This window comes from Pan paniscus, chromosome 1 (genome assembly GCF_029289425.2).
Source record: "Pan paniscus chromosome 1, NHGRI_mPanPan1-v2.0_pri, whole genome shotgun sequence".
In the NCBI taxonomy this organism is placed as follows: domain Eukaryota; kingdom Metazoa; phylum Chordata; class Mammalia; order Primates; family Hominidae; genus Pan; species Pan paniscus.
In genome coordinates this window covers 62,839,546-62,856,316 of record NC_073249.2, presented here as the reverse complement: position 1 = coordinate 62,856,316, position 16,771 = coordinate 62,839,546, and the positions used below count along the sequence as shown (strand labels likewise).

General features: G+C 35.2%; 1 protein-coding gene across 3 annotated transcripts in view; it reads left to right on the top strand.

Annotated features, from left to right (window-relative positions):
• Nucleotides 1-16,771, top strand: part of PLA2G4A (phospholipase A2 group IVA) — a 159,612-nt gene that overhangs the window by 28,406 nt on the left and 114,435 nt on the right. For all 3 annotated transcript variants that reach the window (XM_003815590.5, XM_063598290.1, XM_055110376.2), the window contains exon 3: nucleotides 13,222-13,303. In XM_003815590.5, coding sequence (XP_003815638.1) covers nucleotides 13,222-13,303 — 82 coding nt within the window. The remainder of the gene's footprint in view (nucleotides 1-13,221; nucleotides 13,304-16,771) is intronic.

Here is a 16,771-nt window from a genome sequence, read left to right as displayed (position 1 = left end):
AGTTCACCAGATCATCTGGCAAGACACATGTGGGAGCTGCATGGCAGTCAGTAATAAGTCTGACTGCCTTATATTATATGTATATAATATATGTATATTATATGTATATAATATACATATATTATATACATATAATATTGTATTTATATATGTTATATAAATATAATATTATATTTATATGTATTATATAAATATAATATCATATATTATATATAATATATAATGTATGATATATAATATATAAATATATAATATAATATATAATATATAACATGTATAATATATATACAATATATAACATAATATACTATATATAATATAACTATAGAATATAACATGAATATATAATATAAATTATAATATAAATATAAATTATATTATATATATTTAGTTTTTACATTTTTTAAAATTAAACTTTAAGTTCTAGGGTACATGTGCACAACGTGTAGGCTACATAGGTATATATTTGCCATGGTGGTTTGCTGCACCTATTAACTCATCATTTACATTAGGTATTTCTGCTAATGCTATCCCGTCCCCAGCCCCCCACACCCCTGACAGGCGTTGGTGTGTGATGTTCCCCGCTCTGTGTCCAAGTGATCTCATTGTTCAGTTCCCACCTATGAGTGAGAACACTCAGTGTTTGGTTTTCTGTTCCTGTGTTAGTTTGCTGACAATGATGGTTTCCAGCTTCATCCATGTCTCTGCAAAGGACATGAACTCATCCTTTTTTGTGGCTGCATAGTATTCCATGGTGAATATGTGCCACAGTTTCTTAATCCAGTCTATCATTGGTGAACATTTGAGTTGGTTCCAAGTCTTTCCTATTGTGAATAGTGCCACAATAAACATACATGTGCATGTGTCTTTATAGTAGCATGATTTATAATCCTTTGGGTTTATACTCAGTAATGGGATTGCTGGGCCAAATGGTAATTCCAGCTCTAGATCCCTGAGGAATCGCCACACTGTTTTCCACAATGGTTGAACTAGTTTACAGTCCCACCAACAGTGTAAAAGCATTCCTATTTCTCCACATCCTCTCCAGAATCTGTTGTTTCCTGAGTTTTTTATGATTGTCATTCTAACTGGCGTGAGATGGTTTCTCATTGTGGTTTTGATTTGTATTTCTCTGATGACCAGTGATGATGAGCATTTTTTCATGTGTCTGTTGGCTGCATAGATGTCTTCTTTTGAGACGTGTCTGTTCATATCCTTTGCCCACTTTTTGATAGGGTTGTTTTTTTCTTGTAAATTTGTTTGAGTTCTTTATAGATTCTGGATATTAGCCCTTTGTCAGATGGGTAGACTGCCAAAATTTTCTCCCATTCTGTAGGTTGCCTGTTCACTCTGATGGTAGTTTCTTTTGAATGGCAGAGTATATTTAAAAATCAAACTGCATCTGGACATCTAAGGTTCAGCACTGGGACCTTTTCTTGAAAATTTTGTTAACTATAGCAACATATTTAGGCTATAGTAATTACCTATGTGGTAATATTATATTATACCATATTACAAAACATGAATAAACCATATATTGGTATCATGTTTTTCGTTAGTTTCTCCAACATCAGGCTTAGACAGCAACTAGCATTCTAATTTATAGCCCTTTTAAATGAAGAGATCTGTGAGCTTTACAGTTTTCTTTATTCTTCTTATTCTCGCTATGTGTATATGGAAAAAAAACCAACTGTGGGTGTGTGCGTGTGTGTGTGTGTGTGTAAATTGTTTTAAAAAAATTTCCTGCTCTGGTTTTCACAGAAAGATATTTTTCAAAATACATAAATGAGCAAGCTCACTCAACACTGAATGATATTAGTGAAAGGGAAAGTTGAGTGAATCAAGCCAGCTTACTATTAATAGTAATGAGCTCTTGGTGCCAAACAGGCTAACACAGCTTTGGCTGCCTCAAGGCCAGGAGACTGGGCTCATTTTCACCATTCCTGTGATGCAGGGACATGTTGGAGAATCCTGTGGGCTGATGCAGCAATTTGCAGCCAGCAAGCTCTCTTGCTTCCAATGGTGCTTGGATTTTAAGAAGCTGGTAGGAAAACAGAGTGACAAATATATGACAGAATTTAGTTTCCTTATGTTTAGAATCATTACGAGGTGACTTCCAACCTCAAGGATTTTTGTGCCTTCAGAATTTATTGAAGTTTTTTATTTTTTTGACCAGGAGCCATGAATTTTACAAGAAGAAGTCAAGTATAAAATATTTATAACATTTTCCATCTTTTTACTCTGAAAATGTGAGTCATATCCCTGAAGTGAAAAAATTCACACCTCTTTCTACCACCTATTAACAATGGAGGGGCACTGCCCCACATCCCACAGAAACTAAGGTTGTCTTCACATTAGGGACAGTAAACCATGTGGATATGGCAGCATGATTGCACAGTAAAACACAAGGGCTTTCAAAAATATAATTGTAGGATGACTGGAAATTTTACCAAAAATATAGAAAGCTATTATTCAGATTATTACAGTAACACAGGAAAGAAAACCACCACTGAATAAGTAATCAAAGAACTAGTGTTCTGGTAGGAGTTCTAGTCTTAACCAGTTACATGATCATGAACACGTAGACTCTGACTTTTACCTGCCTCATCTGGAAAACAGGGTATGAGTAGGACCTGCTGTGTCTGCTTCACAGAGCTTTTATAAATAGTAAATTGTTATGTGCACAAAATTATTCCTTTGAAATAATGAAATAAAATATTTTCAGAAAAGTTAGGTGATGAGATTTCGCTACTAGAAAATCATAAATATGAAAGTGGTAAAACTATTATTACAAAAGCACAGGACTGTAAATGAGTTAATGAGTTTTTTGGCAAATAGAATTTCTTTGAGCACTAAAAATCTAGAAAAATGAGGAAGAAGAAAGCTAGTGTATTAGGGTTCTCTAGCGGATCAGGACCAATAGGAGATATTAATTTATTAAGTATGTGGTATTAATTAATTTATTATGACAAACAGGAGATATTGATTAATTTATTGATTTATTATGAGGCATTAATTAATTGATTAATGATTGGCTCACACAATTATGGAGGCTGAGCAGTCCTACGATCTGCCATCTCAAGCTGGAAATGCTGTAAAGTTGGGGTGTATTTTGGTCTTAGTCTGAAGGCCTGAGAACCAGGGAAGCTGATAACGTAAATCCCAATCTGAGGGCAGGACAAAATGCAAGGAGCTGTCTCAGCTCAGTGAGGCGAGAATAAATGGGGGTGAATTCTTCCTTCTTCTACCTCTGTTCTGTTTGGGCTCTCAACAAATTGGGTGATGCCCATCTGCATCCGGGAGGGCAATCTACTTTACTGAGACCACAGATTCAAATGGTAATGTCGTTTAGAAATACCCTCACAGGCACACCTAAAAACAATGTTTAATCTGGACAACACATGGCCTACCGCAATTGATGTGTAAAATTAATCATCACAGCTAATGGTAAACTTCTAACTTTTCCTTGATATCAGCCATGCCCTGCCACAAGCCTCCCTTAGGAGGCAAAAGTGCACTAATTCAAAGTAATGTCCATGTTTCTGCTTCTTTACCACACGACATAGATCAGAAATTCCTAGAAAGTCACCAGGTTTATCTTTCCGTTCTCAAATTTCTTTTTGGTTCTTTTTAAAATCTTCTCAGCCATTTTTTTATACTCCCAGTTCCATATAGTCATATTTCAATTTGACTTTCTTTTCCTTGAACATTGTAAGTATAGTATAGCTGATTAATGGATGGGTTTATTTCTGTGCCTGTTGATTAATTATGCTAGTTTGTAGTCTTGGTGACATGACTCGTTATATTCCCAGTTATCTTTGATTTTGTGTTGAACATTATGGTGAAAAATAGAAGTAATCCTTTAGAGATAACTTATTTGCTTCCGTCAGGCCCCTGGGGACACTAGCAGTTTGGGACAAATGTGATCCCCGTTCCAGATTGGTTTTCTGGGCAGCTTGTATTACATTAAAATGGGTTACCAGTACATGGAAAGGATGTTCATGCTTAGTCCTATGTCACAGTCTATGGAGATTTTACTTTGAAACAGGAGTGTGGTTTACCAGCGTCCTTATCCTTAGAACGCCGAGGAATCTCTCAAGGCTGTGCAGTCTCTCCGTTCTCTCCTCTTCTGGATCAGCAAATGCCCCTATGGCAAAACTGAGCTCACCTCTCTGGGTTTTTGTGCTCTTTTTCACCTTTGCTCTCTGTCCTGGTAGTTAATGCTTTCCTATCTAGTTAGTTCTTTCCTACTTTTAGGAAAATGTTTATTTTTTAAAAACTTTGTCCAGTTTATAGTTACTTTTAGTGGGCAATGGTCGCCCAGATTACTTAATCTGCTGTTATCATGAGTGGAATTCCCTCATTACTTCTTTCACAGTCAGTCAGTAGTGCCTCCAGACAATCCCAAAAAGTTGGATAATCATCCTATTTTATAGGAGTTCCACAGATGCTAAAGTCATCCCCCAAACTTGACATTCAACACTGCCCTATGTGAAATTCTAATGTTGGAGTCTGGATTTGTGCCAGGGAACCCTTGAGAAAATCCTGTGTTATTGGCCAGACTGTTGGTTCTTCACCATATGACAGTTATTTTCTACATCTAGAATGTGGATCTTCACTGCTCAGTAACATGAGATAAGTAAAGGAAGGACTCCTCCCCATTGAAGGCTGTGTGCTGAGAGTAAGAAAACCTCATTTTACCCACGATATTATTTTACTTAGTGTATAATATTAAGTAAAATAATATATTTAATTTATATATAATTATATACCAATGTAATATATTATTATTAACATGAGTGTAGAAATAAAAATATTGAAACCTTTACTTTTCTATTTTCAGTTATTTTTATATATAGTCATTTAATTCTCAGAAAAATCATATGAAGTTGGTTTTCTGATTGCCTTTTTATATATGAGGAAACAAAAACAGAAAATATAAGAGACTTTATTGTAAATGCCTTTCTGACTTATGTCTGTCTCTTTTAGTTATGAACTTTTTTTTTTTTTTTTTTTTTTTTTGAGACAGGGTCTCACGCTGTCACCCAGGCTGGAGTGCAGTGGTGAGATCTTGGCTCATTGCAGCCTCTGCCTCCCGGATTCAAGCGATTCTCTTGTCTCAGTCTCCCAAGTAGCTGGGATTACAGGCGTGGGCTACCACGCCCAGCTAATTTTTTGTATTTTTAATAGCGATGGGGTTTCACCATGTTAGCCAGGCTGGTCTGAAACTCCTGACCTTAAGTAATCCACCCTCCTCAGTTTCCCAAAGTGCTGGGATTACAGGCCTGAGCCACCGCGCCTGGCCTGAACCTTTTATTTGTTGCTTAATGAAAAGAACAATTAAAGCAGGGAGGTTTTTAAGAAGTTCCTCAAAATAGGGATAAAATATCTAAAATAGTATTTGTTAGCATATCCATATTTTCAAGTGTATTGGATCTATTAGCCTTAAGGTTCACATTTGAAAACCATCAGTGCAAAGACATCTTAGATCTTCATGAACATGACATATCATCTAGGGCAGTAATTCTAAACCAAATAAATATGACTTCCCCAAAGCGCCAAGGATGTGTGAGAAAAACTTTTCAAACGCACATGCTACTTCATGTGTTCTAATGAGCTCCTCTAGAAAGGTGAAGGTGCACCTGTTTTTCACAGTCCACTCAGTCACTGTTACTCCAGAAGAATGTAGATTTCCTCATAAGTATTGAGGTAGGAAAAGGCTGATGTTCACACTTTTTTTGTGTGATGCTATAGATATTTAGTTACCATTGGACTAGAATCTATATTACACTTACAATTTAGGTGGTAGATATTTGGGCAGTTGTTTCATTTCAATGTTTTAAGGATATTATAGTCACTATAAACTCATGATGAATATATCATTAAGTAAATCTTTTACCATTTTCTTTTTTAAAGACAGGGTCTGTGGTATTGCCTAGACTGGCCTTGAACTCCTGGGCTCAAGCGATCCTTCTGTCTGAGCCTCTCAGGTAGCTGTAACTACAGGTGTACACCATGGCACCCAGTTAAATTAGAACTTTAGAACCAAGCTGTTAACATTAATATTTTCTTGTACTGGTTTTCACTGCTAGAGCAATCCCTGCAATCTTTTTCCTTTTTTGTTTGACACTTCACTTTTTAAAATTCTGTTTTTAATTGACACATAGTAATTGTATATATTTATGGGGTACAGTATGATGTTCCGTTGTATTATACATTGTGTAATAATTAAATCAAGATTTGTAGCATATTCATCATCTCATACATTTATCACATCTTTGTGGTGAGCACATTAAAAATCTTCTCTTCTATTTTGAAATATGCAGCACGTTACTATTAACCATAGTCATCCTGCTGCGCTATAGAACACCAGTACTTATTTCTCCTACCTAACTTTTTACCCGTTTACCATTCTCTCCCCATTTTCTCCTTCCTCCTATCTTCCCTAGCCTCTGGTAACCACTATCTTACTCTCTACTTCTATGGCATCAACTTCTTTAGATTCCACATATGGGTAGATGTTGTTTTTCTGTGCAAATATATAACTTTTTTGGGGGGGGGGGACAGAGTCTCGCTCTGTTGCCCAGACTGGAGGGCAGTGGCATGATCTCAGCTCACTGTAACCTCCGCCTCCCGGGTTCAAGCCATTATCCTGTCTCAGCCCCCTGAGAAGCTGGGATTACAGATGCCTGCCACCACGCCTGGCTAATTTTTTATATTTTTAGTAGAGATGGGGTTTCACCATATTGGCCAGGCTGGTCTTGAACTCCTGACCTCAGGTGATCCACCTTCCTCGGCCTCCCTCCCAAAGTGCTGGGATTATAGGCGTGAGCCACCACTCCTGACCGCAAATATGTAACTATTTAGCATAATGTCCTCCAGGTTCATCCCTGTTAGAACAAATGACAGGATTTCCTTCTTTCTTATGGTTGAATAGTATTCCATTGTGTATATGTACCACTTTTATTTATCCATTCATCCATTGATGGGCACTTAGGTTGATTCCACATCTTGATTATTGTGAATGGTGTTGCAATAAACATGGGAGTGCAGATTCGTCTTTGACACACTGCTTTCATTTCCTTTAGATATATGCCCAATAGTAGGATTGCTGGACCATATGGTAGTACCATTTTTAATTTTTTTGAAAAACCTCTATACTGTTTTACACAATGGCTATACAAATTTAGTTTTCCACCAACAGTGTATAAATGTTTCTCTTTCTCTACATCTATGCCAGCATTTGTCATTTTTGTGTTTTTTTTTAATGGCAATTCTAGTTGGATGAGGTAATATCTCATCGTGGTTTTAATTTGCATTTCCCTGAGGATAAGTGATGTTGAGCATTTTTTCATATACTTGTTGGCCATTTGAGTGTCTTCTTTTGAGAAATGTCTATTTAAGTCTTTTACTTGTTTTAAAAATCAGATTATTATTATTATTATTATTATTATTATTATTTTGTTATTGAGTTGAGTTCCTTATATATTCTGGATACCAGTCCCTATACTCATGATTAAAAGAGGACTTAAAATCTTCTTACTGCAATAAGAATGCACTCTATATTTGCTTTTATTTTTAAAAATATATACAACTATAGGCCAGGTGTGGTGGCTCATGCCTGTAATCCCAGCACTTTGGGAGGCTGAGGTGAGCAGATTGCTTGAGCCTAGGAGTTTGACACTAGCCTGAGCAACATGGCAAAATCCCATCTCTACAAAAACAAAAACAAAAAACAAAAATTAGCTGGGTTTGGTGGTGTGTGCTTGTAATCCAAGCTACTTGGGAGGCTGAGGTCGGAAGATCATCTGATCCACTGAACTCTAGCCTGGGTGATAGAATGAGACTCTGTCTAAATAAAATAAAATAAAAATATATACATATATATATAAAATATAATATATTGCCAAACTTAATGTATATACTTGTGCAGGTGATAAATTTCTTGTTCAAGGGGAGAAGAATCTCAAGTCATATTTCTGATTTTGATTTTCTTTTAGTGATGTCTTCTAGAGCTAACAAATTATGTTCCAAATTAGGTGTTTTGAGCATTGAGATAATTTCTGCACATGGCCAACCCATGTCTGAGAATTTTTAAAACAAGATTAGATAGTATTGTTAGACTAAAAATAGATAATGCTGATCATTCTTTAAAAAGTGTAGGTGAATAATAGCAAAATGACTGTGCTTCACAGTTATGTTAGAATGAAACTCCACGCCTGAAAGTGAAACTGAAAATAAGTATCTTACCAAAAAACCCTAAGGATTTATTAATGACATCAATGCAACCATTAAAAAAAATTTCTGAGAAGGTGCCTATTGCCAGTTGTGGTGATCATAATCTCTGGGTTCAGTAATCACATATTGTAGTCTTTGTCATACTAACAGTTTTTAGTTTTAAAAATTAGGCAAAGTTAGGTTGAATAGAGAAAAACAATATTTGCATTCAGAATCTACTTTATTTTCCATCAACTTTATTTTATGATTGTTTCTTTGGTTCTTGTCTTATAACAGTAGAGTTTTAAACAGATTAGGAAGATCATCGAATTGATTTGGTATAAATTGGTTCTTTTTTTCAATGCCAATCATAGTTACATATATCAATATACTTATCCAGAATGAATTTAATACAGTAGCTGTTTTCCTAATGAATAGGAAGTTGTAATTTTGAAATGAAAAATTGTCTTGGTTTTTACTATGGAAATGATTTTAAATGCAGAAAGACACTCAAAGTAATCCAAAACCTGAAGGCAAAGCTTAATCTTTGTGACTAAGTCGGATTGAGCTTAGATTTGACATCTCAATTGAAATATGACATCTCTCTCTGCCAACTACCAGCCACCATTGTCCTGCGTCATTAGTTTCCCTTGGAGAATATTGGTTGTGAATTCAGTAATATAATTTCCTCTGGCACTATCCGTGAGATGTAACCAAACATCTCCTATCCAAGTTGAAACCTAGTGCGGTCTGGACTAGTTTGAAATTGCATGTGATAGTGGCCCCAGGAAACATGGTAAGCGGTTCTCAAAAGACTATTTGGATAATCATCGATTGAAACTGGACATCTTTCTCCAAGAATATGTGCTTACTTTATTATGGTTACTCTCTTATTAATCCTTAAAGCTCTTAGGAAGAGATGGGCACAGACACAGAACAGCAAGGCTGAATTCTAGTAAAAGTTCACCATTTACTATCTATGAGTAACTGGGAAATTACTGAGCCTCTCAGAATCTCATTTTACTCATTTATAAATATAATCACACCTATTCTTTAGGGTTGTTTGGAATATTAAATGACAGTTGGTGTCTAGTAGAATGTATGACATATGGTTCACATTCAATGAGTCCTTATAATAAAAACAATCTTTTTGTACATGTTATTAATAACATTTAGTATATGAATATATTTGCAGCAACTTCAAGAATCAAATATTAAATAATGGATAAAAATATTGCTCATAGTTTTTATGATACAAGGAAGGTTCCTAGGTATTTGAAAACCCATGTAATATTAGAAGTTCTTTGATATGCAAAAAAGCATAGATGATTTTGGGAGGGGAGCATCATTATGTATAATAATTATTATTGAGATGGTTCCTTTTGTAGAGAAAGCTAATTTTTAAGTTAGATTTTCAAGAGCATTTTCTCGTTGTATTTCAGGCCCAGTTATCATCTGTGTAGATTCATTTTCTGCATGTGGATGTCCATTTGTTCCAGCATCATTTGTTGAAAAGACTATCTTTGCTTCATTTTATTGTCTTTTCTCCTTTGTCAAAGATCAGTTGACTTTATTTATCTGCGTCTCTTTTCTGTTCCATTGATCTGGTTTGTTTGTTTATTTTTCTGTTTGTATTTTTTTTATTGCCAGTATCACACTGTCTTGATTACTGTAGCTTTACAGTAAGTCTTGAAGTTGCATAGGGTCAGTCCTCTAATTTTTTCTTCTCCTTCAAATTTGTGTTTACTATTCTGGGTCTTTTGCCTCTTCATATGAATTTTAGAATCAGTTTCTCGTTTTCACAGAGTATTCTGTGATTTTTATTGGGATTTTGTTGAATCTATAGATCACATTGGAAAGAAATGACATCTTTACATTATTGAGTCTTCCCATCCATGAATATGGAATATCTCTCCATTTATTTAGTTCTTCCTTGATTTATTTCATATGAATTTTGTATTCTTCCTCACATAGATCTTCTACATACATTGTTAGATTTATAACTATTTCATTTTGGGGAGTGCTAATGTAAGTAGTATTGTGTTTTTAATTTCAAAGTCTACTTGTTCATTTCTGGTATGTAGAAAAGCAATTGACTTTTGTATATTAATCTTATCTCCTGCAAACTTGTTATAGTCACATAATTAGTTCCAGGAGTTTTTTTTTAATTGATTATATTGGGTTTTCTACATAGACATTCATGTTATCTGTAAACAAAGTTTTATTTCTTCATTCTCAATCTATATGCTTTTTATTTCCTTTTCTTATCTTATTGCATCAAATAGGACTTCCAGTACAATGTTGAAAAGGATGATGACAGGGAACCTCCTTGCCTTGCTCCTGATCTTTTCGGGGAAGCTTCCATTTTGTCATCATTAAATATGACATTAATTATAGGTTTTTTTGTAGACGTTCTTTATCAAGTTGATAAAGCTCCCTTCTATTTCTAGCTCGCTGAAATTTTATTATTATGGATGGATGTTAAATTTTGTCAAATGCTTTTTATTCATCTGTTGATATGATCATGTAATTTTTCTTGTTTAGCTTGTTGATATGATGGATTAAATTAATAGACTTTTGAATGCTGAACCAGCCTTGTGTATCTGACATAAACCCCACTTGGTCATGGTGTATAATTCTTTTTTTTTTTTTTTTTTTTTGAGGCGGAGTCCCGCTGGAGTCCCAGGCTGGAGTGCAATGGCGCTATCTTGCTCGCTGCAACCGCTGCTGCCAGGGTTCAAGCAATTCTCTTGCTTCAGCCTCCCGAGTAGCTGGGATTACAGGCACACACCACCATGCCTGGCTAATTTTTTTGTATTTTTAATAGAGATGGGGTTTCACCGTGTTAGCCAGGCTGGTCTCAAACCCCTGACCTCAGGTGATCCGCCCGCCTCCGCCTCCCAAAGTTCTGGGATTACAGGCGTGAGCCATTGGGCCCGGCCCGGTGTCTAATTCTTTTTATATGTTGTTGGACTTGATTTGCTAATATTTTGTTGAGAACTTTGGCACGTATGTTCATGAGAAATATTGGCTTGTAGTTTTCTTTTCTTGTAATGACTTTGCCTGGTTTTGGAATTAGGGTAATGGTGGCCTCCAAGAAAGATTTAAGAAGCATTCCCTCTGCTTTTATCCTCTGGAAGAGATTGTAGATAATCGATACAAGAATTGATATAGTTTCCTCTTAAATGTGTGGTAGAATTTAACAGTGAAACCATGTGAACATGGTGCTTTCTGTTTTGTAAGGTTATTAATTATTTATTCAATTTCTTTAATAGATATGCACCTATTTAGATTGTCTATTTCTTCTTATGTAAATTTTGATAGATTCTGTCTTTTAAGAAATCGATCCATTTCATCTAGGTTATCAAATTCGTGAGCATAGAGTTGTTTGTAGTATTTCTTCTGTTATCCTTTCAATGTCCACGTGATCTGTAATAATGTCCCTTATCATTTCTGGTATTAGTAGTTTTGTTCTCTCTCATCCTTTTTTTTTTTTTTTTTTTTTCTTACCATGGCTAATGGCTCATTGATCTTATTGATTTTTTCAAAGAACCAAATTTTGGTTGCATTGATTTTCTCTATTTTCTGTTTCCAATTTTATTGATTTCTGTTCTAATTTTTATTATTTTTTTGTTTACCTTGGATTTAATTTGCTCTTTTTTTTCCAGTACCCTAAGGTGGTAACTTAGATTATTGATTTTAGTTCTTTCTTCTTTTTTAATATATGCATTCAGTGCTATAAATTTCCCATTCAGTACTGCTTTCAAGGCATCATTCAAATTTTGACAAGGTGTACTGTCAATTTCATTTAGTTTCAAATATTTTTATGATTGATCATTTATGTATAATAAAACTTTGGCTACTCAGAACTCTTGGATGTTGAAGATATTTCTTTTTTTAAATAAAGTTGAATAAGCATTATTTTGAAAGATTTTTATGCTTCCCTGCCTTTTTAAACAAGGTATGCTCATTATTCATGTCTTCACCTCTTTGATGCTGTATTATAAATTGAAATATTAATTACATTATTGATGGATTGATTTCTACAGAAGCTATTGAGTGCTGTCTAATTTTTGTCCATATATTCTACTACTGCTGGTCCTTATCAATCTGTCTACACTTTTGACAATTTTTTTTGCCTCCTTGAATTTAGACTGTCACTGCTCACTTTTCAGTATTGTCAGTATCTGAGCCTATTTTTAATCAATTATGAACTTTTCAACCAGTTAAGCAAACCTACTAAAATTAAGGAAATTGACCTCTCCTAAGATTAAAACAAGAAATGTTTGAGTTTTAGATAAAGACTTTGTAATCTTTTCAGTTGCTCCAAGAACTATGTGAGTTCCTGCTTCCTCATTCTGCTTTAGTGAGTAGAATTGTTTGATAACTGTTTCCCATTTAGGTGAAGTGTCTAATGAAGTCCTCTACCTGTTAATGTTTATTATGTTTATGCAAGGTGTTAGGCTAATAGCAAATTTTAATATTCTTGCATATGATTTCTAACAAATGCATTACAATTAGTGCAATTTGTTTGCTGGTTATTGCCTTGGTTCCATAGGGTTTTGAAAGCTGTACTGGAAATGTCATGCAGAAAAGACTTTTGATTGACTGCTTCAGTGAACAGCAACAACAACAACAAACGAATCTAGAATGTCTTGCTCTGAGTTCACCTTTATAAGCCAGGGCTTCCTAGTCAACAAGTACAAAGCCTGATTGTGCTCCTAGAATACCTGCAGTCCTGATTTACATTTTTTACCAAGTGCTTGGTAAACTGGACTGCAAAGAAATGCTCATAGTCAAGCTGTAGTGACATTTTAAGGCACAATCTAAACTCAATGATTCTGTGATGAGAGAGAAGAGAGTCAAGAAAGAAGCAGCCTTACATCAAAGAATGTTTCTTGTATGCATGCTACTTGTTTTTAAGTAGAATATTTTAATCTCAAGGAAAAAAATGAGGTTCTACGTTGGAAGCTTATTTTAAATTTACTGTCATTTTATTTCCAGGTGGAGCACCAGTATTCCCACAAGTTTACGGTAGTGGTATTACGTGCCACCAAAGTGACAAAGGGGGCCTTCGGTGACATGCGTAAGTGCCCTTTTTTTCTTTGCTGTTAAACGTGTAATTATGGTTCAGCCTTTAATTGCTTGAGTTCCTTGACAAATCGGAGGTTCTGCCTCTTCAAATGTGGTTATGTTTTTCTAGATCTTTGAATGATAACATTTCAAACAGTTCTCTGATGCTATCTGTCAGATTAGAATTCTACCTGGGCCTTAAATTAGCCAAAGTGACAAAGGGGGCCTTTGGTGACATGTGTAAGAGTGCCCTTATTTTCTTTGCTGTTAAACATATAATTATGGTTCAGCCTTTAATTGCTTGAGTTCCTTGACAAATCAGAGGTTCTGCCTTCTTCAAATGTGGTTATGTTTGTCTAGATCTTTGAATGAGAACATTTCAAACAGTTCTCTGATGCTATCTGTCAGAACAGCATTTTACCTGGGCCTTAAATTAGCCGAGATCACTTGGAGTCAGACAAAATGACTTTCTTGTGACGTACACATCTTGGGAATTCAAAGAAATTTCGTTTAATTTTGCTTCTAAAAGAATACTGAGTAAATACTTTAAACAAGCTGCCTCTGTGAGGTATTATGCATTTAGAATTTTTAAAATGTAGTTTTTCTCTAGTTCTTATGCCTTTGAGTGTGTTTATTTTGTATGGAATAGCCATAGAAACTGGTATAGGACAGCCTGAAATGATGCGATCCACAGCCTGAGGATAATGCTGAATTAACTTGTTGACAGTATCTTTCTCCATGTTTTTAAAAAAGGCAATTTTCCTTGTAGAATCTTATTATTTAAATCGTTGGAATTCATGCAAGTGGGAATACAAATAATAATGGATACAACAAAGTATTATGATGATGAATCTGATAACGTCTTAGATTTAATAATGTCTTAGATTTTTTAACATCTTAGATTGTTAATACGGGAATGGATAATTTAACTCTCAAAACAGGTTTTGGAAAAAGAACGGAGATTGCAATGTATCGTCCAGGAAACAGGTAGGGTTCCCAGCCCAAATGACATTTAAACTGGTACCTAAAGGAGAAGTATCTTGGTCATGAGAGCAAGAAGAAGTCCTAGGCAGAGAAAACAGCGTGTTCCAAAGCAAAAAGACCAGAATGCTTGTGAGGAGCTAGAAGCGACCCAATATTACTAGAGAATAGATAACGGAGGTGGGGGCTCGAGGGGCAGATGAGACTAGGATGATAAGCCCTGGTAAGACAAAGACTTAGGACTGAGATTTTTTCATTAATGCAATGGGAAGAATTTGATGGCATTTAAGTAGTAAGTCACACAACTGAATTTTCATTTTTCAAAATGTTGTGATTGTAGTATGTTAAATATATTGGAGAGGAATGTGGAAAATAGGTTTTTCTTTTTTTTCAAAGAACAGGAGGGACTTCAGCCTGTTGAAATGGCAATGAAAATGCCAGTAAAGAGGGAGGAGTTAGATACTAAGAAAAGAAAGAATGTGAGCTTAAGGCTCATACCATCAGTGAATGAGGAGAGTCCAGGAAGTTGGTAAATGTCTGAAGCAAGGAGAGGATTGTTAGGTAGAATCTAACAGCAAGAGTTTTGGCTGAGCAGTGGTTTTCATGACAGGTGAGGAGAGCAATGGCAATTTCTTCAAAACTAGCTTCGATCAGATGTTTACATTTTAAATTTTATCTCAGACTTCAGTTTAACCCATCTAATCATCCCTTTATTAATATTTTTCTGAAGTTATTCTTATTTTGCTTTTTACAGTTCTTTTCATTTTCACCATTTTAAATGAGAATTTACTGAAAGAAAGGCCCCTGCGAAAGAGAAGCCTCATTAGAAGCTGTATTTAGACACTATTACCCACCATACTCTTAAGAAAAGGCATGGGTTTTACAATCAAAGAGGTCACGCTGTGTGTTGGAAAAGCCATTCTTAATTCCACTAAATTCTGTGTCAGTAGCTTGTCAGGCATGCAAAAGACAGAGCTAATTTGACTTTCAAAAATACAGTTATTATCTGTTAGATAAAGCAGCAGCAATCCCCCCACCCCTTTTTTTTAATCAATGAAGCGTTCTGTTGTGTAGAGACAACGGCTGTTATTGTGCTTAAGATGAGTCCAACAGCAGTTCAAACTTTATACTCCATGAGTCTCTTTCAACTGGTGTGGATCTGATTTTCTAGCAACTTCATGGTAGGCCCAGGCACTTTGGCAATGGTTATTTATTATAATTAGAATAGGGAAAAAAGTAATGCTGAAAGTTTCATTTTAAATCTCTTTGAACTGATATTGATAATATTACTAGAAGAATGAATCTGAGATATTAATTAATCTCCTGGGACAGGGAACATTTAGGTTTTGGTTCCCCACAGTGTACATAACACAGATTAGACTCTTAATTTTAGAAGCTTCCTTTTTAAAGTGAAGGACCCATGGAAGGAATGGCCACTGAAGATTAATTGCTGTGGCAGAAAGGACAGTGTTATGGCATTCTGTTGGAATTTTTATTCAGCATTTGTAATTGGATTTTTTTTTTGAATTGTTACTTTTTTGTGTGTTGGGAGAGGGAGTTGTTGTCGACCATTTATATCACCTTAATGAGTTCACAAGAGTCGGGAAGAGACAAAAAGAACATGAAGGAGTTTTAGAGAAATAAATGTAGTGATAAAGTTACTATGGAAAAGTGAATAGATGATATATAGTGCCAACCACTTTATTTTTGAAAAGTTGTGGGAGACTCTGGTGAGAAAAGGCACAGGTATTAGCCATCACTTTTCTGAGAGGAATTTTGATGATATTTCTTGGAGAGCTTGATCTATACAAATTACCAAATAGCTGAATTTGGGGTGTTTGTATATAGCAGTTCTTTAAACATAGACAAGAATAGAACTATAAGAACTATTTTTAAAAGTCCTAAGATCTGTGAAGACCAGGATCGCAGAACTCTACATCCTCTTCTGTTGTTCATAGTGTCTGCACTTATTTATAAAGGTAGAGTTCCATAAAATTCTACATCTTGGTAAAGAAGAATGATAGATTACTATTGGAGTTTTCTGCCTTGCTTGTGTGTCTGAGTGCCTTCTCAACGGTACCAAGACAAACAAAAAATCAACTAGTTAATTCTTGGTAAAATATTCATATCTCCTTTTAAAGAGGATAGTGCTAAGGTTATATCTATTTTTTATTTTGTCCTTTGATAAATCATGCTACCCTAACTACCTACATTTAGAAATATGCTTCTGCACTGTTAAAACCTCAGAATAAAATCAGCAACACCCAATAAACTGTCTTTTGAAGAGTCAGAGATGACATTTTAATTTATAGCATCTCTTTCATTCCTTGTTTTCACTTGAGGGCATTGACAAGCCAAGAATAAGACAGCTGCCAGTTCCTTCCCAGACATGGTTGCTAATTTCAGTGTTACTCAAATGCAGCATTTATACCCAGTGCTCTAGTGATGACTCCTTCTGCATTCTTATGTTTACAGTTCATAGGAAGAGGCAGTCTGAAGT